The sequence below is a fragment of the Mastigoproctus giganteus genome, chromosome 5 (genome assembly GCF_048544385.1).
Source record: "Mastigoproctus giganteus isolate SK-2022 chromosome 5, ASM4854438v1, whole genome shotgun sequence".
Lineage (NCBI taxonomy): Eukaryota > Metazoa > Arthropoda > Arachnida > Uropygi > Thelyphonidae > Mastigoproctus > Mastigoproctus giganteus.
The window spans coordinates 22765042-22788618 of record NC_143579.1 but is presented as its reverse complement, the minus strand read 5'-3'; the positions used below and the strand labels follow the sequence as shown (position 1 = coordinate 22788618).

At 36.1% G+C, this 23577-nt stretch overlaps 1 protein-coding gene across 1 annotated transcript in view; it reads right to left on the bottom strand.

Annotated features, from left to right (window-relative positions):
• Nucleotides 1-2043: 2043 nt before the first annotated feature.
• Nucleotides 2044-23577, bottom strand: part of LOC150085236 (protein amalgam-like) — a 163500-nt gene continuing 141966 nt past the window's right edge. The window contains exons 3-5 of the mRNA XM_090373106.1: nucleotides 11375-11585; nucleotides 9711-10007; nucleotides 2044-2732 (exon numbers count right to left, since the gene is read on the bottom strand). Coding sequence (XP_090229232.1) covers nucleotides 2614-2732; nucleotides 9711-10007; nucleotides 11375-11585 — 627 coding nt within the window. The 3' untranslated portion in view covers nucleotides 2044-2613. The remainder of the gene's footprint in view (nucleotides 2733-9710; nucleotides 10008-11374; nucleotides 11586-23577) is intronic.

Sequence of the window (23577 nt, the reverse complement as noted above, 5' to 3'; positions counted from 1 at the left end):
GGGACACCACTATTGGGAAAAAGAAAGAAACTGGTTGGATGTTATTTAGTTTAGCAGAGAGTTCTGGATTTCATAGGGGTGTTGTGTTGCAGTGGATTAGATTTATCCCCCAGAGGTCACATTTAATTCTTGGTCCGCTGTTTGTCATTGATCGTACTCCATCCTGTAGCAAAGATCCATGCAACATTCAAAGTTTATTAAAACTCTGATGAGATTTTTTAAATGTTTCTTCCATCTTCAGAACACCATCGCACTACTCCACTTTTGCAAAAATGGAAGCATGGCTACAAAACACGACCACTCGGCACTATACTGTTATACATCTTACAAGAAGGGCAACACAAGAATCCGAGAGCGAAACTTGTGCCCATAGAGCCACATGAAGACAAAAATAGTCTTGGAACTTTATTGCCGAACCTTGTAATTTTTTTTAAAATCTTAAATAAGATTAAAGATTTAAAAAAATATATTTTTAATTTTCGAAAAGTTGTTAAAATTAGTTGTCATTGTTACTCACTATTAATAATTCTCTCTCCAAGAAATTTGTTAAACGCCTTGTTATTTTTGTCACTCACGGACTTAAGTTCGAAGGGGGGGAATCACTCAAGGAAGGTCGCGAATGCGTAGAGAATGAAGCGCAAATAAATCTGAACACAATGACATTGAATTCTATAATTTGAGATGGAAATTTCTTAACTCTGCGGATTACTAAGACATTAATTCGTTTCACTAAGACTTGATCATAATTTATTGACAGCTTTTATGATTTAAGTTTTTCTGTTTCTTCCTTAACATTTAGGTTAAGGAAGAAACAAAATTTAGGTTTAGGCCATTTTTATAATCCATGTTTCCAAAAGCAGCTTTCTAACTTTTTTTTATCACCTTTAACTAAAACAGTTTTTAATATAAAGACTTATTTGACAAAATCTGTTTTAATGTGCTATAAGACAATTAAGACATTAATCTGACACTATCTCATTATGAAAGTCACGTGGGATAATTCTTTACTTCACGATATCCTGTACACGAATTTTCATAAACGCCACGATGTACTACTTCATTAATTTTAATTAGTCCATATATAAATCCTTTATTAATCGACATATCCGGGATTATTACATAATATCTTAATAATCCATGTATTAATAGCTTATTAATCGAACTCCAAGAAATTACCAGTGAGATAATCCTTTATTAAGCCTAATGTTAATTATTCCTTTTGTTTAATTAAATCAAGAAACAGGTTTATTTATCAATAAAATTTGCAAAGTAAAAAGGATGCAGTTTTATTGCAGTTATTAAAACTTCTTAATCCGATAATCCGTTTATAATAACTGTGCATAAATCGCATTATCTTCAGCCAGTCGTTTATTCAATGCCCAACCATGAAGACGAGTTTGTTGCCTAATAGTTGCTCATAAAGCATCAATTCGTGGTGGAGCCACGCAAATGGGTACCTTGGAGCGTCGGTGATTATGTTACGTGTAGACATTGCTGGACACCTGCCAAGGTCACTTAATCGATAAAAGGTCACACCATCAGCAGTAAAAATTGAATTATCTGGGTCAGTAGAATGCACATTTTAGCGACTGTGCTCTTTAAAATGTGCATTGTACCGCTTAACTTAAATCCCAAAAACAAACTGAACTTTTTTGATTAGTGTATAAAAATTATCTGATATTTGTAGAAAATATTAAGAACCAACTAAATTGATTCTGATGACGTCTATTAATTTAATTACAATTTGAGTGGATAGATGGCGCTCCAGTCGCCCTATCTGATGACGTCCATTAATTTAATTACAATCTGAATGGATAGATAGCGCCTCTGTCGCCCTAGCCGCAATGTTTTCTGGTGTATTTGATCCAATACAAAAGTAATACAAAAATGATAATAAATTCACACAATAATGAATAAATTGAGCCTTAAACCAGATTATTACAAAAATTTTATTCATCTTTGTGCACTTAATCTTCTAGATGCACAGAAAAATTTCAGTCATTCGTTCACATTATATTAATTATTTCGTGTTAAAATCTCTTCGACTTTTCGATACACTCGTGTTTCATAAGCCAGTTTATTCTCACTTTCTGTACATTTTATAACTGACCAAAGAGCTACGTAAATATGACTCATTTTTGAAAGTCTGTGGAGGTATTATTTGTGACGATATAATATTAACTGTTGGATTATTTATGTGTGGTTTTGATAGATGTGATGTACTGTGTGTCTGTGCTGCCATCTGGTGTCGAAAAGCTGAACTATAGATAAACACACAGACAACGACGGGTTTTATTTTGCACGAGTTGTTCTTAGGATCACTGAACGTAAGAATAATATGTAAATGAGGTAACTGAACGCCATATTTCCCCAATAGAATAAATATGTACACAGCTTATCAAATAACTTCCACTCGTCTCGTTTGAATGGCATCACCTTTGAGAGGGGGGGGGGGGAATAAAATGAACACAAACCGACGATCGAAAAACACCAAAAAAACAGTCCACTGTGATCCCTCCACGATCAGATATTCACGTTTACCAGTTTTGATTTGTATGACTAGAGAAGTTTTGAGCGGTTTATGAATACCGCATGATTTTGAAACGACTAACGTCACCTCTGTAATGAAAGGAGAAGTCGAATAATCAATAATAACCAAAAGGTCGCTCTGAGGCAGGAAGATGGCGACCGTGACGTATTTGCGTCATGCTGCATGGCTGCTGGCTTCTCACCTGTAAGAACAAAAAAAAAAAAAAAAAAAACATAAGCGGAAGCCCTAGACTTTTCACTTCAATTATATCTATAATAAAAGATAAAGAAAAATCAAGATAGCGCTCTTGTTTTTTCATTTCACTTATATTTATAAAAATAGATAAATTATCTTTCTATTATTCGTAATTTCATTAAATATCTTAATGCAAATATTACATACATGATAAAAGTTATAATAATAATTAATTATCAGCATGCTTTAAAAATTTATTTATATTAAAATGATATAAAGGATATGAAATACAATTTAGTGCAACTACTTTAATTTTAATTTTAAAATAAACAAAAAGATCATTGATTTTATTGGTCGTTGGTTGACCAATCTCATTTTGCTTAAAATTATTTTGAAAAACTGTTTTTTTTTTAATGTTAATTATTATTAATAGTAATGATAAATCAAATATATCGATTTAATAATTATAAATTACGTCTGGATAAAATTTTAAAGAATTTATTTAAAAAAGGTGATTCATCCGCAATTATTAAGTTTAAAATAGAGATATGTCGATTTATAAGCGTTTGTATAAATAAATTTTGTTTTATTTATATTGTATAAATAACGTTAAAAATATATTTAATTTCATTTATTTTCTGTCAATTTTTTTGTAATGAATAAAAGCTTCCTGTAGCTCATAGAGGTGCTCTAGCATTTCTCACTTTATTGATATTTATAATAAAAGATAAAGGAAAAAATCAAGAGCGCTCTTTCTTTCTCATTTCATTTATATTTATAAAAAAAAGATAAATTAACTTTGTATTACTCTTAATTTCATTAAATATCTTAATGCAATTATTATATACATGATAAAAGTTAAAATAATTCTTAATTATGTCCAGGTTTAAAAAATTATTTATTATATAAAGGATATGAAATCCAACTTATTAAAACTACTTTAATTTACTTTCAAAATAAAAACAAAAAAAAAATCATTGAACTCATTGGTTGTTGGTTGACCAATCAATAAATATTAGGTTTGAAAAATGGAAATTTGAGATTGAATATTTGCAAAACTTGAAAAACTGATTTATTTTTAGTTGTTTTAAATGTTAATACGTAATGTTTATTTTTGATTACTTTTTAAAGTTGATTACTATAAAAAGTAATCAAGAACTTCTGGAGTAAACAAGAATTTCAGTCCAGAAGTTCTTTATTACTTATTAAAGTAATCAAGAACTTTCTTAATAAGAACTTCAAATGGAAAAAAAAAAAAAAAAAAAACTTGAAATGGAAAAGTGTTCCTTCGATTTTAGTCAATTTTATAAAGTCTTATTCGATGTTCTTTTTCTTTTTTTATTTTATTCCTTTCAATATGATGGAAAAGATTATTTGAAATTATCCTCCCCTGTTATTTTCTTGCCTGATTTGCTCTTTTTTGCTTTTTTATTGAATCATTATTATTAGCAATCATTTACTAGACTTTTCCAGATATTGTTTTTGGTGTCTGTGTATCAATTCCTGATGCCTTCTGCTGCATCCGTATAAATCTTTCACCACGAAATCTGAGATAAAACTATCACTGACTTTTACAAGAAAGCTCATCATGCTTATTTTGGCGTTATAATTGATGAGCAAGGCAAATCACGGGCCCCGCATACCTATCTGCCATCCCTATGTTGAAAATGGGAGTCCATAGGTCAACGGAATTTAAAACTCCCTTCAATTCTGTGTACTTATAGTGTGTGCCCACAGACCATGAATCCACAGACCATACATCGGATTGCTATTTGTTGTTGATGTAAGTATCAAAGATTCAAATCAGCCATCGGCTAAAGGCACTCTTGAAATAATATATACATGTAACATTTGAGAAATCAAAGACACACGAAGAATGCAGAAAAAACTGTTTACAACTAAAGTGGGCAAAGCGTTTAAAATATCCGGTTTGAATTCCTTTAAAAGCATGACCGACTTTTGAGAAAAGAAAAGTAACAGATCTGGAATATTTGAAAGGCAGAATGAAGCCATCACTCCAGAAATCTCTTCGGAGATTTGCAAGTTCTCCAACTAGCAGAAAAGGAATTATCCATGCGAACTGAATCAGAAGTGATGAATGACGTCAAGTGAAAAATTGAAATGCCTCTGGGGAGGAGGCATCAGCATTTGATTGCAGAAAGGAAGGAGAAAACGCCATGAAACAGGTTATAGGAGCTGATGGTGAGAGGTGGGAATTTTCCCGAAAGTGGGGCAACGGAATTATTAGCTTCGATCACAGAAATAGTGGACAAATCGACTCCCAGGATTACTTTAATCGGATCATACTATAGAAACAAAATCACTAAACTTGTACGTTTTAAAAATTAATTTTTAATGATTGATAAAATAAATTTATTAATAAAATTCTTCACGGGGTAAATATAATTAAACAGTTACCTAATTAATACGAGGAGAAATCTGTATTTGAAATATTTGAGAATTATGGTTAGAGATTTCAAAACTTGGATTGCAGTTTCATCCTTCTCTGTGCAGCTAGCTTCTAGAGCTACACATTTTATCCATCTGTGGATAGGCTCTTTCTCTTGGATAGAGCTGTTCACTTTGAGAAGAAAGCAAAGCTTTCCCTTCGTTAACCACCTCCTCATCAGTCTGAAAGCTGCGGACTCCTGATGGTTTTTTCTTCATTTTAGGAAGAGGAAGAAGACTGGGGGTGAAGAATAAGGTGGATGCTGTATATTTTTAAAGCCATACTTGATTGCAAAGTTCTCTGCGAGAGCAGTCTTGTGAGCAGGAGCATTTTCGGCCAGGAGGCGGACACCTTGGGTTAGCTTCCAGCATCTCTTCAACTTGATAGTCTCTCTTAACTTTCCTAGAAAGTTTCTGTAGTGCTCTCCAGTGTTGCTGTTGCCTTTGGAGAGCTATTCTGTAAGAATGATACCTTTAGTATCTTCTCAAAAGCAGATACATTGCTGGCAGACAACTGACTCTGGCTGTTTTGGGGGATTTTGTAAAAAAATGAATGTTTCCATTGTTTGCTCATCTGTTTTCTTCCTTGGTCATAGCGATGTGCTTAGCATTTATCCTCTGTTACAATTCGGTCAAAAAAGTCATCAATATTTTTTCTACAAAGCTCCAACAATTGTGCGGAACACTCCTTCCTGTGGAGCTTTTGGGGTGGTGTCTACAATCTCTGAACTCATCGAGTTGCCACCTTAGACAAGTGCATTATGGCGCAAATAGAACCATGGCTAATGTCACTTCATTTGCTATAAGATTTATAGTCACACGTCTGTGGCTGAGATGGGCCTTCCTTCTTTTGGGCCATCGTGCACACCTGAACTGCCTTTTACAATTCTTCACAGTCTCATACGATGGATAATCCTTCTCATATACAGCTTTAATCTCCTCATGAATTTGTTTCGCTACTTGCAAATGAAGAAGTTTTATAACGGATCGGACTTCAACCTTCTCCAGCATAGATATGTGCTGGAGAAGGTTGAGACACTATGCGCTGAATTACATTTCTGGTGCTTTCAATTATAAGAAGGGAAGTCAATAAGAATCTATCTTCATCTAGAACTGAGACAGGGATTTGACATATATACACACATACAGTGCCAACAAGTTTTTTTCTTCTTTTGATGAATCTATAGAGAAGGTATATTTGGTTACGCTCTGGGGAGAAAGACTGACACGTATTTTCAATGCATATAATAAATTATCGTTCTAATAACTTTGGCGAACTATAAAAAAACAACTTAAGCTTAAACAATTTATCAGGTCTGTCAGAGCAGCGCTGATTGTCATCAGCTTCTTAGTAACTGCTTTTTTTCTCTCGCTTCTCAGCGAGGAACTCAATCAAGCTGTGAAGGGATCCTTGACACGAAATTTTGAAAGATATTGGTTGAAAACAGAGCTTGTGGCACTAATATAATTTCTCACAAAAATATTCCAACATAAAAATTATGTTTTTGAACTTAGAATAAATTTTACACCCAACTCAGTTTAAGAGAAATATATCCTAAAAGTAACCATAGCTTCAGTTGTCGAAACCACAGAAGGAATAGCGAAGTTAGGTTGAATTTCTGTAAAAGAGGTGACATAATGATATCAGAGAAGCACCTGTCCGAAAGCTATTGAGGCTGAGAGACCGTAAAGTCACAGAGGCGGATGGCATATTCCAGTTATCTTGAGAAGACATCAAATGAATGCATCAGAACCATTAGTAATGTTAATGAGGTCATCATTAGATTCGCGAATTATTGTCCCAGACCGTCTTCAAAATACCGAAGGGAGGAGCAAAACAGTGATGGGATTATAGACTGCTCAGTTTGAATTCTGTGGTTGGTAAGATTATGGAATCTGTGTTTGAAGACGCAATAGGGGACCCTTCGACAAAAATAGTATCGTAAATGGGTCTTAGAATGGTTTCTCGAAAGGGACACCTTACTTCATTATCTGGTATATTACAATGACGAAATATAATGCATTTGTGTGTAAGAAACAAGTGGACTTTGTATATTTTGATTTTAGAAAGGCTTTTGGTCCTCGTGAGAGGTTACTGTATAAATTAAAGAAGGCCCGGAAGGTCCATCAGTGAAGAGCCATAAGGGAAGATCCATCAGTGAAGAACCATAAGAGAAGATCCATCAGTGAAGAGCCATAAGGGAAGATCCATCAGTGAAGAGCCATAAGGGAATATCCATCAGTGAAGAGCCATAAGGGAAGATCCATCAGTGAATTAGAGATTGGTTAATGGTAGAAGACAGAGTGGTTATAAATGAGTATTATTCAGTGTGGAATGGAGTGGCAAGTGGAGTTTCTCAGGGATCACTGTTCGCACCTCGTCTGTTTCTTATATTCCTAAATGATACTGATGACGAAATACAGGGGAAGCTCTTAGAGTTTGTTCACCATTAAAGGCTGGGAGGGCGGTTAACGGTCAATAGAATGCTATTCTGCTCCAAAAGGATTTGGACTGACTCCAAGTACCGTCTGAAAATTTGCATGAACTGAACCCAAGAATAGCTTTTAGATTTGGGGAATTGAAATTGAAGCATGTTTAGGATAATAAAGAGCTGGGGATAACAACAGAGAAAAACATGAAGTGTAATATTCAGGAGGAAGGAAGAGCACGGTGTTCTGTTCATGATTTATCGGAATTTTGGAAGCTGAGTGAAAAGGACATTATTGCTCTCTAAATAAACGATGGTGCGACCATACTTGGAATTTTTTATCCAGATCTGGAAGCTGCATCTATAGAAAGATATACAAGTTTTGGAAAAGGCCACTAAGCTCTGTTCCTGTGCGGAGCAGCTTAGATTTGATGTGCAGCGCTTGGTAACTTAACACCTTAGGGGGGAATTTGATTGAAGTATGTAAGACCATGAGGGGAAAGCAAAATTAAAGAGGACGTAGATTGTAAATAAGCTGGAATCCCCCGACGATCTCTAGGATCAGTTGGATACCAGCCGTTCAGAGGTGAGGAGGAAAACCGTAATAAATTGATTAAAAAAAAATAAAATAAAGTAATTAATAATGTTAATCAAATTTCTGACTCCTTCGACATCATAGATTGGATTAACGCCGTGTTGAGGGACATCTGGTGAAAAACAAGGACAATGATGACCAAGGGCCGCCAATATCACTCGAAGTCAGCCGTGGAGAGACTGATGATTGCCCGGAAAGAAGGAGGAAGGGGCCTGATAGACCTTATCGAGAAACTGAAAACAGCGATAGCTAACCTGAAGGATTACTTCTAGAAATACATATAGCAGCACTCTGCCAGGATAATAAAGAAGATAGACAAGCGGCATACTACACTCAACTTAAGCGAGGAGTCCCGTCCCATCTAGAAGGCACAAACGAAGCTAGAAAGATGGACAAAGAACACACTCCATGGCAGACAGTACAACGATCTCCATCAAGATCACATAGATAAAATTTCTTCCAATGCATGACTCACAAGTGGGATGCTCTTCCCCGAGACTGAAGGATTCATGCTCACTATACAAGACCAGGTAATCAACACCAGGAACTATAGAAAATACATGTACATCGCACAGGAGCCCGGAGTGTCCGATGACACATGTCGACGAAGCCACCTGGCCTCAGAAGCGATCCAACACATCACCGAGGGACGCAAGGTGATCAGCCAGACTGAGTACACTCGTAGACACGACCAGGTAGCCAGGATAATACATCAGAAGCTAGCGAGGAAATACCAGTTGATCAAAGAAAGTATAACGTATTACAAGCATGAATCCCGGGCCGTACTAAAGACCCCAATCCACAAGCTGTACTGGCACGGGGCCATAATAACAAGCAAGACAGTTCCACACAACAGACGGAACATAGCTCTTGTCGACAAGAAGAAAAAGGCTACCTATCTGATTGACATAGCGGTACCCAACATTGGCAACCTGCAGAAAACCCATGGGGGAAAAAAATCAGGAAGTACATGAACCTAAGACAGGAGATCAAAGAGATGTGGCATATGCAACAAGTAACGACCATCCAGATCATCGTGTCAACCACAGGTATGGTGCCAAAGACCCTACATAACAGCCTAGCAGCAATAGGTCTCCCAGCGATCACCTACAAGGAACTCTAGAAAGTCGCAATCCTGAACACTTGTAGAATAGTCAGAGAGTTCCTCGACCAACAGTAACACCAGACATAACAACCACCTGTGCACTTGGTACCAGTACCCATCACGGGATGGACCCCCCCCCATCAGGGAGAAATAATACAACAATAACAATTTGAAAATATAAAAATAAAATAATATAAAATGAATGCTCCTACGAAGATACATTAATATAAAAGAATTTTAAATAAAATTCATTCAAGTCCAAAAATATTTGGACCCGATTACGACATGATCCTAATAAAGTGACCAGGCAGTGTATGCTGTAATATTCTTCGACGAACCTTATTTTATATATATATTGTTGAATAAATATGTCAGTTGCTGATGAATCGAATATCGAGGGGTACTCACCATTTAAAACGTAAACCGAGATGCTGATTGCATCTGTGTTTGATGGACAACAGGTGTAATTTCCAGAGTCGGCAGACTGGGCGTCTTTAATGTATAGCCTGCTGATTGCCGTGTCTCCGCTGGCTTTCTGAATCGTGATCTGACCTCGGGAAGAGTCGTAGTTAATCATGCGGTCGTCGTGGTACCAGAAAACAAATACGGGGGGCTCTGGACTTTGGCTGATGACACATGTCAAGTTTATGGCGCTCCCTGTCTTCACATAAAGCGGCTGAGGTCCTAGAATATCCACTCTGGCAACTGGGGAAGGGAGAACAATCGATAAATTTCCTCCTTTTTGCAATAATCTCATAAATACTAATAGAGAAAGTGATTTTTTTAAGTAAGGTAATTAAAAACAGATTATTAATGCAATATGCCGGTAGATGGCGACAGTTACGAAATAATGAAAAGAATATTTTTAGGGAGAAGTTCATATTCTTTGCGATATAATCTTGACTTCGACAGCTTCTTTGCACTCTGTTTTGAAGTGAAATCTGACACCAAATTCCTCTTAGAAGACATTTTTATGAAGTTTCAGTATTTAAGATAAAAAAAAAAGAGAGAGAGAAAGAGAAACAGACAGAGAGAAACAAAAAGAGAGATAGAGAGAGACAGAAAGAGATAAAGAGAGAGAGGACAGAGATATAAAGAGAGATATATAGAAAGATAAACGGAAAAAAGAGAGATAAAGAAAGATAAACAGAAAGAGAGAAAGACAGGAAGATAAACAGGGAAAGAGAGAGAGACAGAAAGAGAAAAAGAGAGATAGAGAAAGATAAACGGAGAAAGAGAAACAAAGAGAGATAAACAGAATGAGACAGGAAGATAAACAGAGAGAGAGATAAACAGGGAAAGATAGAGACAGAAAGAGAAAAAGAGAGATAGAGAAAGGGAAACAAAAAAGATAAACAGAGTGAGACAGGAAGATAAACAGAGAGAAAGAGACAGATAGAGAAAGATAAACAGAGAAAGAGAGAGATAAAGAAATAGATAGAGAAAGATAAAAAGGGAAAGAGAGAGAGACAAAAATAGATAAAGAAAGAGACAGGAAGATAAACAGAGAAAAAAGAGACAGAAAAAGACTAATATACGGAAAGTGATTAATAAGGATAAACAGAGAAAGAATAAAGAAAGAGAGACGAAGTGAAAAGAGGAAAAGAGAAAAATAGTATATCTGTAAGAGAGAGATAAAATAAAGAGAAAACCTAAGAGAGAATGATAAAGAGAATGCGACAGACAAAAAAGAGATGAACAGAAAGATACAGACTGAGACAGAAAGATAAAGAGACGGAAAGAGATAAAGAGAGATAAAAAGACTGAAATAAATAGAGAGAAATAAAGAGACAGAAAGATAAAGAGAGCAATAGAGCGAAAAATAGAAATAAAGAAAGAGACAAACGAAAAGGGAGACTGAGGAAGTCAAAATATAGAGACAGAAAGAGAGATAAAGAGAAAACAAAACAGATAAAAGGAAAGATAAACAGAAAGAGAGAGAGAGAGAGAGGGGGAGAGAGAGAGAGAGAGAGAGAGAGAAATTAAAGGGGGAGACTGAGAGGAAGTGAAAAGATAGAGAGAGAGAGAGAGAGAGAGAGAGAGAGAGAACTAGTTAATCTGAAATCACTTACCTACAACGCTTAGATTGACGAAAAAACTAATCTTTGGATCGGAACTGACTTGACACTCGTAAGGTCCGGCATCCTTCATCTGCGGGTATTTAATCTGCAGGGCCCAGTCAGTGGAGCCCTCTTTGTGAACCGCCTGGAATCTGTCGTCAGTCGTGTACGTGTCCAGGCCCACTGTCAGCACGTGAAAATCTCGCCTCCTGATCCACGAAACCTACCAACACCGAACAATCATTCGCAAATTCCACCTTATTTTATCTCTAACTTACATTTTATTCATTTTTCTATTTTGTAAAAAAACGTTTTATGTATTATTTATTGTTACATTTTGTAAAATCGAATAACTACACTAAGAAATAATTTTGTAATAATTAATTGTAATAATGACAAATTAAAATTAAAATTGATCGTTTTCTTCAAAATTAGGAGGTGGCACAATCGCTAGATGGAAGCACAATAGCCCATTGTATTAGTAAACGTCACGGTTGATAGTGCTGCCATCTCTCGCCCACATTCATAACCATTGTCATAAATTCAATAGGACGTGGTTCTTTTCTTTCCATAATAAACATCTCTTGCATATTATAGAAAATAAATAAAATACGAATAACATAAAGGAAATTTTATTCTCAAACGATTCTTCTGAGCAAAATTCTCAACTATTCATAATATTTTAACACTTACCCACCTTTTATCAAGCTTCACATTTTCAAATAATTTATTTCGGTGGAATGCGAAGAAAACTAATCAAAAATGTCACAATAAACGGTTTTTTAATTTGAACGAGGATGAGAGAATGAAAATAGCCACCACCACCTGTCAATTTGTAACCATGAGCGAACAAAGAGGTTGAAAGCGTGCGCTCCCCTCCCTCTTTAAACAATCTGGGTATTAATCAGTGTCGCAGTTTCTAGACGAGATTTAAAAAAAAATAAAATAAAAGGTAAAGCCGTTTCATTGTCAGTAATCACGGAGAATTTTATAATGAAATTTTTGACTAGCAAAGGAGCAGTGAAGACAATTAACACAATTTCCTTTAGTGCTGGAGAAAATTAATTACCGCTCTATTTTTCTTGAAAACTACTTGGTCATCATCTGTTCAAGGAGACAGAGCCTGAATAGGCCCTTAAAACTCTCTCACTGCCTGTCCTACTGCAAGAACACTTAGACAGGAGGTGCCGATTAATATTATGGATTTGTCGTTTTATTTAATTGATTAATAAATTCGGATTTAATTGTAACAGCTGTTCACAACGGAATTCTTGATGGCATCCATCACTCGGAAATGCAATTAATTTATTAAAAGCAAAGTTGAAATATACACAGAATAAAAAAAAAACCCTAAAAATTATGTACTGCCATTTCTCCGATTGCAGTGCAAGTTTCTGGTGATCCACTGACCACTGTCGCCGATTACAAAACCAATACTACCTAGAAACCTTCCATCTGATCAATGATCGCCAGTATGGATTCCGTTAGTGTCGATCCATTGGGGATATTTCGGCTTATGTCACTCATTTGTGGACAAATTCAATGGAAAATTTGATGAAACTCAAGCAGTTGCTCTTGAAATTTCTAGGGCTTTTGAACATGTTTGGTATAAAGGTCTTCTTCCATCTTAAGGTTTGTCGACTGATTTTTCTAATTGGATATCCAGTTTTCTCTCTGACCGCTCACTTCGGGTGATGGTCGATGGGTTTCTGTCTTCTACCTTATCCACTAATAGATGTTCCTCAAGGTTCAGTTCTTTCTCCTTCTTGTATATTAATGACCTTCTTGCATTGACTTAAAATCCCATCCATAGTTTTGCAATGTGATAATAGCACATTGCATTCCACCTTCCAGTTTGAGAAACCTAGCCCTGCATAAACAGCTTCAACATCTGGAATATCTGCCACCAATTCCTTAAATGCTGATCTCCAGGTAATTTTCCAGTGGGGCAAAGATAACAGTTGATTTCAAACATTCTAAAACTCGGTCCTGTCTTATTATCCCACAAAAAGGATTCTTTTGTTCCTCTACTTATCTTCGATGTCGCTCAGATTTCTAGACAAGACTTTGTATCTTTATTGGTGATTACCCTCACTTCTAATCCCTCTTGGTACAAGCACTACAAATATTGCTTCCACTGCATCTAAAAAACTTGGTTTCTCTTTGGCTCTCGGCGTTACTTTTCTTCCAAACAGCTGTTCACTCTGTACAAATCGCAAATCCGTCCTACCATGGAATATTCTTCCCACATATGGGGCGGTGCCCCCAAAACCTCTCTCAGGCGGTTAGGTTAATTAATGGCTCATCTCTAAACAGTCTCTCCACTCTCTATCTCATAGACGTTCTCTGCTGCATACCTTTTCTACAGATACTTCCATGGGCACTGTTCTTCTTAATTGGCTTCTATAATTCCCGCTCTCTCTTCCAAAGCAGTCTGAACACGTGCCGCAGTCAGTCAGCATTCTTTTTCTGTCCTTCAAACTTGCATTTTCTGGACATCCTCCCTTCGTACATATTTCCTGAAAATTGCAATCTACAGAAATTGAAGTCTAGTATCAACAAATACCTTCTTTTGTCTTCTCAACCTTAAACCCATGCTCGGTACCAAGTACTTCAGGTTCTAATACTTCTGCTTGGGGGCTTCATAAAAAAAATTAAAACTCGCACAAGACTCGTTTGCTTAGTGGACGCATCTTCACGACTATCTGTAATGTTGCCTTCCGTTTGAGTACATGGGAAAGAAGTGCAGTTCCTGTTGTTCAGCATCTTCTTTCAGCCAGCCTTTTTTCTTTCATTGTTGATTTTGTCTCATAGGAGCCACTGACTGAAGTCCTTAGACACCATCTATGTCTGCTACTCGTAAAGGTGCCTCTGCTGCGTGAGTGCCTATGATCCGCTTCTCGTGTTTGCTAATGTTGTCTACCTTCTCCTCTCCTAATGTCTGTCTTATCATGGGACCTGAAGGACAATTTTATTTATCTCTGGTATTAGAATGTTGAATCCTCTTGTCAATTTGTAGAGCCTTGCGTAAAATCAAACTGCATTCTGCAGTAGCCAGCACAGTGAACGCCATATGACGCAGCCAGCACAGTGAACGCCATATGAAATTTAATTCTTCAAAGAACATCGAAAAATTAGATTTCAGATTATTATTTCATATTCTATGAAGTCAGCACATTCGACAATGCTAGTAGGTGGCAATATTTGCAACTAATCTCGAAATATCTTCCAATAAAACAGATAGTATCTGATTTATCCGAAAAGAGATTTCTCTTTTAATTCTGAAGGTTACTACAATCTCCAGAATGTTTCAAATTTTGTTAGCTGCAGGAATTCGTAAAGTATCCAAAACTTAATCAATTTACTAATTAGACGTCACTAATTTCAAGGCTTAGAAATGGATATAAAATGGCTCGTTGATGCAAATGCTACCCTGCTAAGATTGCCCCAGTTAATATCTCGTTTTAAAAACATCAAACTCTGATTTGCTTATTCAAGCGTGGTGCTAATTACGCAGAATCATTAAACACACACTGAAATTTTCTGTAAATCAAACGGCTGCGCTAATTGCTCTGTGATTCAATAGACACTTGGGCAGATAGGGTTGGAAAGTAGTGACCTGTCATCATTTCAGAGGACATATCGTTCGGAACAACAGATGCGCTTCGCTTGTGAGGCAGACCCATCAGTTAAGAGCGTTGAATACAAAGAGTGGACGATGAGAGCCCAGTCATCAATAGTTGTTTATCAGTTGTTTCAAAGTAGGACAGAACACAGTGCCAGATGCAGAGATAGCTAATCAATACAAGACTTAACACCGATCATTTTAATGGTTGGATAGAGTTTATTAGGAGCTGCAATAGCGCAGATATTCAACGATAAACAACATTTAACTACGCTTAATGATCTGGAAATGGAAAACTCAAATTGTGGGTTAAAGACTTGGGATTGAATTTCTAGAAAATTATTTGTTTATTTGGAGATCTCCATTACGCTGATTGCAAATTATTATAATTAATTAATAATTATGACTGAATGGAATGTACTTAGCTATGTATTTCCTGGTATGATACGCATATCTCATATACTCCACATTAAACACAATAATTTACTTATTGATCAATCCAAAGTTCCACCATCCCTTGACCCTTGAAGAAAATGATTGGCAGTTACTTTAAAACGCTTAAGACACGTAAAACTAAAATGTTTGATTGATTCACGAGCGTCGTCTAAGTACTCACGTATTTAGTTTACCAAGAGCCTGCGAAATCGTAATTAAAATTTCTAATTCCAGGCTGCAGGGTAACAGGACTTAATCCTTTGATAGCGATTATGCACAGCGCCACATAATCCAGTGTTGAATCATGGTTTTTCCCTTGTTGCACGTCAGATGAAGCTGTGCTATGTAATTAGTTGCGTCTGGCACTTGAGGCATGCCTGGGTGGTCCTAAGTATTAAATCCGTGTATTTACAGTAGCTTTCCCCACGCAAACTTGCATCTACGTAGTGATCTTTGGCTTTCTAGCTTATTAACAAAGTTCGCTAGCCAGTTTGACCACGCCTAGCCCTACACCTGCTGTTGGGAGAATGAGAAGAGGTGGGCAGCAAGGACGTGGATATCATGGCGTTCTTGAAAGCTCTCCTATTATAAAACCTTGCGGTATCCTGGGAAAACTGCTTGCTGGCGTGGGTAGTTGCAAACACGCATTACTTCTTGGACTTTCTATTACCAACATCATTTATTTCTAACGATGTTCCTATCCTGCAGCTCCATGTTATATTCTTTTGGAGGGAGGATTCTCAAAATAGTGAATCGTTGGTTTATTTCCCTTGGGACCTCCATTTGAACACCATTATGATTTTGCTAATTACGTCCGTCCTTGATTGGGGATGTTTTTAGAACACCTCCGTATAATGGACAATACAGGTTGAATCAGAGATTCATGACATTCAGAGATTCACAGCATTGTAGACAATTTGGTGAACAGTTTGGACATGAGACATTTATCGTGATGAAGTAAGTAAATCTTGCATTCTATTTAGCTCATATACGTAAACTTAACTTCTCGGTGATATCTTCCATGATACGAAGATATCACGGAAGATATGTTCCTTCGTTTTCCAGACAGTTGAATCCCCTAAGATAACTACCTCCTGTTGAACTAAGACAGTCGGCTCAGGTCTGGCGCCTAAATCAAAACTGGTTCTCGTGGCATATGTGAGTGGATCGGGCATGATAATAAAAAATAGCATACATTTAAAGAAAAAAGAAACTTAAAAGGAACTATGTGTTGGTTCACCTTTGGCTGTGATGAATAACTACCAATCCTTTGTGGAAGACTTTCTATTAATTTTTTTCTCGCAGAAAACTGGAACACCCCAATATTATGGGTTATTCCAGTTTTGGTGATGCTCCACTCTTCCATTAAAACATTCGAGAATTGTAATAACGAAGGAAGTCGCCTTGACTTTGTCATAATGCATTCTAGTTCATCCCAAAGATATTCAACTTAGTTTAGACTGGAGCTCTGCGCTTACTACTATAATGTTCCACGGGATGTCCCAAGACTACTAAGATAGTATACATCCTTTGTGCATTCTACAATTACAATTCCAGTGTCTTATTGGGGTTTTCAGATATCAATCGTTGCAGACCAGGCTCATCCCACCATAATTGCAGTGTATCGATCTGCGAATGAGTTTTTCAACAGGATAAAGCGCCGTGTCGCAAGTCCAGAATGGTACAGAAGTGGTTCCACAGTTGTTGCGAATTAGAGCACACAGTGCTCTGAGGAGTCTCGACATACACTTTTTTTTGCCCCAGTAGTAGGATAAAAATGGGACGTGAACATCATGAGGCCATGCATTCAGACTATCTCGTGTCCACTCCAGTGGCTGGAGATCGACCATGGTATGAATTATGGACTGGGTCTGCTCATATCGTTAAAAAGTCGTTTTACCTGCAATGAATATACATTGAGTGATCACTGAATTATGACTATTGGGAAGCCAACTCTTCAACAGTGCTGCGCCTGTACGAGTTGTCGGATAGGTCCTCACCTCTAACATCAACCATTCGTTAACCTTTGTAGTTTTGCCATCGGGTCGTTGTTTGACCATTTTGACAGTAGTCCTGGTACACTTTAATTATGGCGGCTCTCGAACACCCCACCATTTCAGCCGTTTGGGAAATCGAGGCACCAGCTCGTCGAGCACCCACAATCTGTCCTTTATCAACTTCCGATAAATCCTTCCTTTTATCCCATCACGATAGGAATTTTACTACCTACTGAACCACTGACACCTTATCTATGCTATGTAGATCGACTAACTCCGCACCCTCGTACCTCACGTGGTGAACGGGTCGCATTAAGTTTTCATAGGGGTGGTCATAATTCAGTGATCACCCAGTGTATATTTCTGTCATGCGTACCAACTTCTACTTGCAATAGATTTTTTCAAGATGACAACGCAACTACCTGACGTCCAAAAAGTGCATCTGAATGGTTCGAGGAACATTCCCAATAGATTACAAACATATACCAAGTCTGTCTAATTTTGCAAATCTGAATGCAATTAAAAATGTCTGGGATACCACAGAAGGGGTAATTTGACTTTGCGGTTCTCTACCAACCAATGAAACATCTTACAAATTTCCTGACAGAAGAGTGGCGAAATCAGAAATTAGACTCCCTCAATGGTTACTAGAATCCATACCACAAATTGCACGGTTTGTAATTCTGGAAAAATGTGGCCCTACTAGATTTTTAATAAAGGTTTCTACCTGTTCACCAGTGAGTGTATATTCGCTTGTAATTAAATAATAATGAAAATAAACATTACTTTCTTTAATTGTTTTTGATTTTTATAAAAATATGCTTTTATAGACAGAGCAGGATTTAACGAGTATTTATACTTCTGAAACAAAGACTTAACTGACCTTTTTCTAATAAGTCAGAAGACATTTCTTGAAGTTTTTTTCCTCGATATTGATAACTTAGATATACAGACAAAAAGATCTGTATCTCTAACTTTTGCAGTGACAGTGTTAAGGTCTAAATGTAAATAGACTATTGCTGGTAATTAGAAAAACTTTCTCGAACATCATTAGACCTTTTGTACGTTGCTAATCTCAAAATCATACCAATAGAGTCAGCAACTCCATCGAGTACCTTCCCGTGGGATGACATTTCCAAGACTTTCAAGCAGAGAAGTTCCTCAACGCGAACGTTAATAACTGGAAACATTTCGAGAAGATCTTCAGTCAAATTAGAAATTCTATCAAACACGATGGCAGTGCATTAATTTATAAATATCAAACTGCTTTTCCCAGTAGAGTTTCATCTTCAATTACTTAATTTTGCCATCGCTTCATTTCTGCAAATATCTCCAAATTCTTGAACTGTGTGGTACTACATCCAACTGTAGTTCTCGGGGATGGCTGTGATTATTTAATAACAAACAAATCTGTTGAAGCAAAGAGGATCGCGAAGAACATAAATTAGCATGGATGTTTGTAGAAATTTTACTCCAAGGTCTGTTTATTGTTAAGTGGAACTGACAAATGCACGCTTGCAATTTTAATGAGTCCCTGGTAGTCAAAAAAATTATAGGACTCCGGGTTGGAAATATACTGATTACAAAACTAGGCGGTACGTTCTAATTTCAATTTGAATAAAATTAGATTCTTGTTCACGAGGGGGTGTTTACGGTTTTGCTCGAAAGGAGGGGGATCTCATTGGTCGGGGTGCGTGGTATTTCGCAAAACAGCCGCCACCCTGTTTCTTGAAATCTAATTTCAAAAGATCCATTAACGTTAATTTTATAATTCGCTGCATTTCCTAAACTAGAAATTCTAGTTTATTAATAGATTAAGCTAGTACAGCAAACATCCTTGGAGTTCACATAATTACATTAATGTTATTCATTATTTGAAGTAATCACGGAAATTGCATTGCCTTCTGTTCGTGAAATGACCGAAACATCCAAGGCATCAAGAGGTATAGCTGAAGATGAATTAACAGGACTTAGTATGCTCAGTTGGGCTGGTGTGTGTTAAGTACAAAAGCAACTAAGGCTATGAGGAACAGATCAAATAACGACAGGCGCGGAAAACAAAAGAAAATCACCTCATCAAGATGGAGTAATGTCCCATCTCCATAAGACAGTCTGGGTGCTTTTCCTCCAGCTCACGCACATTGTCTTCTACTGCACTATCGCATACTTGCTGGGATCAGGACTGCCAACCGCAGGAGAAAAAACTCATTGAGTTGCTTTGATAACAGCAGAAAACTATTTTAAGATAGCTATTGCGATGAAATTTTAATCCAGCTTCATAATCAGCTGAATAATTTAGCGAGAGATGGTATGCTGGAGAAAGTTGAGGTCCAATCCGTCAAAAAAATTCGATTTCGTCATTTGTAAGGCAAAGAAGCAAAACAAATCCACGAGGACATGAAATGTGTACACGGTAAGGATTAGCCATCACATGAGACTGTTCAAGAGTGGGCAAAGCATGTGCATAATGACCCAAGGGAAGGAGGACATATCTTAGCCACAGACTCTGTTATTATGGCTAAAGTGGAACAGCTAGCCTTGAAGACAGACGCCCGACTATAAATTTTATAGCAAATGAAGTGAGAATTAACCTGGATCTATTTACACCTTAACGCATGAGTTACTGCTCATATCTAAGGTGAAAGCACTATGGATTCCAAATTGTTGACACTTCCTCAAAAGTCCACAGGATAAAGTGCTCCTCATAATTTTTGGAGTTATGTAGATAGAGAATGTTGACAATTCTTTTTCAGTTTTGTGGCAAAGATAAATGCGGAGTACATTACTATGATCGAGAAACAAGATAGATGAGCAAACAATGTAAACATTCATCTTCACCAACCCCTCAAAAAGCCAAGGTTCAGTTGTCTACCAACAAGGTCATGTTGTCTGCTTCTGAGAAGTCTAAGGATATGATCCAAACAGATTTCCTACTAAAAGGCAAAGGAATTACTAAGGTGTACTACAGAAAGCTCCTGGAATGGTTAAAAGAGGCTATCAAGTTGAAGAGACGAGGGAAGCTATCCAAAAGAATCCATCTCCTAGCCAACAATGCAACTGCTCACAAGGCTACTCTCACAATGAATTTTGCAATCAGCTGTGGCTTTAAAAATCTGAAGCACTCACCTTATTCTCGCAAACTTTCACTTTTAAACATCTGAGTCTTCCCTAAAATGAAGAAACCATTACTGAGGAGGAAGAAATTAATGAAGTGGAAGCCTGGTTTTCTTTTCAAAGTGAGGAGTTCTATTGAAGAAGCCAGAAAGAGCTTATACACTGATGGGAAATATATGCAGCTCTAGAAGCAGGTAAATAGAGAATGATGAAACTGCCAGAAGTTTCAAATCTCTAACTGAAATATTTCTAGGAGAGGGTAAATACTTATTAACCGCCCTTCGTATACGATCTGTGGAAAAAGCAATAAATCTTCAATATATTCAATCTTCAAATAAACGAACGTCATACTTGTGGTTGTTAATAATAAGTTTGGCATGATATCTCAGAATATAGTTTTCAAAAGAATTTGTTATCCAAACCTCATATTTCCCTTCAAAGCTCACAGCAAAAAATTCGGGGACAATATCAAATTAACTTAACCGAATAAATTTCACGATGAGTTTAAGTAGGTACTACCTCAACTCAGATTATTAATATATTGAAATAATTGTATAAAATAAAGCTAATCTGCGATATATTTTACCGTTGACAGTATGGGGGCGCTGTTGTCCCTCCACTTGCAGTGACAGCGCTTGGGCTTATGCTCTTTAGAAACGGTTTTTGATTAAGATAAATATATTTAAAAACTATATAAATAAAATAATTTATATTAATAAAATTACGGAAATATGCGTAAATTAGCAATATTTATATAGATTAATTGAATATACGATTAAAATTAATGTTAATGATATTCCAGTTAAGTTGAATAATTCAGTTAAAATTTGATCATTTTATTTCGAAATTAGATGGAAAAATGTAAGTTTTCAATTTAATTTCACTGCATATTTTTAATTCCATTTAAAAGTAGGGAGAAAGTTTCCTGCGGGAAAATGTTAACTCACTTCCTTGTCTAGCTCACAAATGTGATTTATGTAAATGTAGTTTGGAAAATGTCTAACTTGTGGCAAACTCTTCGTTGGGGTGAGAAGTACACACTGACACTACGTTGGATTTAGTATTAGGTGGTTGGATATCCTCCATGTTGTTGCTGCATTATGCGCCATCTTTCGTCTGACGACAGAATAATTTGAGCCATCTTATAAATAATTCAACTCTAACAACATCATTAAGCCTTTCAACTATACCTTGGATATACCTGCTTGCATACTAGGATTTCCGTAGTAAATCGCATGTGGCAAAGCAGAACAGCAACTTTACTGGTTCCACTATGTGGCATTAATTTGTAATTAGTAACCATCATTGATCTCAGTAGACTGATTCAGTAGTACGCTTCATCGATTTTATTCTGTTGAAATGTATTTTCCTACTCTCTATTGCTGTGTTCGAAGCTTATTTCTGTGTTGGTTGCATGGAAACAAGATTATTTTGAGATGCATATTTTATTTCCCGTGGCTAATGGAACTAAACAAAAACGTTAGGATTTTTATAAAGCTACATCAAAAGAAAACCAAGCTATTACAAATGTATTCTCGCGAAACAACGCTATCTAGTGATGACAGATTCCAATTTAAATGTATTCTGGTTTTGGCTTTCCTTTAAGAGTTTAGAATGATTTTCGAAATCGGAAGAGATAGAATTTGATTTTAGAATCTGAGAAGCAACATTTGAATTTTTATATATGGATGGTTTGAAATGGAAGGCTGTTCAAATAAGACAGAACATAATATTCACTGCTTCAGCTACAATGTGCGGTATGTGCTAGCCTATGTGTTATTCATGAAAATAATAATAATAATAATAAATAATAATTTCCTGGATTTCTATTGTTCCGATTTTAATGAAAATTGAAAGGTTCAACAAATCGTTTTAAAGAGCGAACTATAAAATTTCATGACACATTCACTGTGAGTTGGATTATTACATGCGAACAGACGGACGGATAAAGAAATAATAATTTTACGGGTTTATATTGAAATTTCTGTTACAAATTGGATAAAGTAATTATAATAATTACGTTATCCAATTTTTATGAATTCTGGGATGACTCCACAAATGTTTTCAGATATAAAATTTAAAGAAAATCCATCCCCTAGGAGTCGATTTGTTACATGCATACGGACAGACAAACGGATTGATGTGCTGAAGACAATAGGAGCATTACGTATATGTTAACGCGCTTAATAACGCAGTAAATCATAAGATTTTGACAACGCCTACCTGGCCATCAATGAGATCCCAACAAGGATTGAAACCTGAGTCTAGGTAGTGGCATCTTTAAATAAAAAGCAATATTTGTCTCTACTGCTCCACAACGGTCTCCATTACATTGAAGTAGTGCAACGCTAAGGCAAATTGTGGTAAAGTTCTTCAACAATTTGAGATCAATGCAACTTTTTATTACTTTCGTTTTATTTTTTCGAGCTTTTGTTCTGAACTTAATTATGTTTACTTATGGTGCAAATTTAAATTCAGATTTTCTTCTACATCATCACCGACAATGCTAAATGAATGAGACGATATTTTTAAATAAATCCGTGCAAAGGTTTTTGTTGATTTAATTTAGCTACTCCATTAAACATATTTAATAAAATAAATCGTGCGTTCATTTTGTTCAGGTGTAACAATAAAGGAGGCGAAGACAGCGCCACCACAATTATTCCTTTCGAATTAGATTTTAAATAATTCATTGAATACATTTTTCTCAACTCGACAAATTAATTTTTTATGAAAAATTTAGCGGGTTCTTTATTTCTATTATATTAGCATAGATATGAAAAATATTTTAGAATTATGTTTAAACAATTTTTATGTATTCTGATTACACAAGCAAGTCGTATTTTTTCTCTTAACAAAAAGGTTTTCTTTAGAATTTATGAAAGAATTTCTAAACATTGGACACCACTGTTTAAATAAAGAATTTTTCGAATTTTTTTCCACGATTCATACGATTAGAAAATTTTTGTCTTATCATTTGTAAAATAATTCAATTTCGGATATTTTCTCTGGAGATTTCAAAGTGATTTAGAAAGATTTTTAAG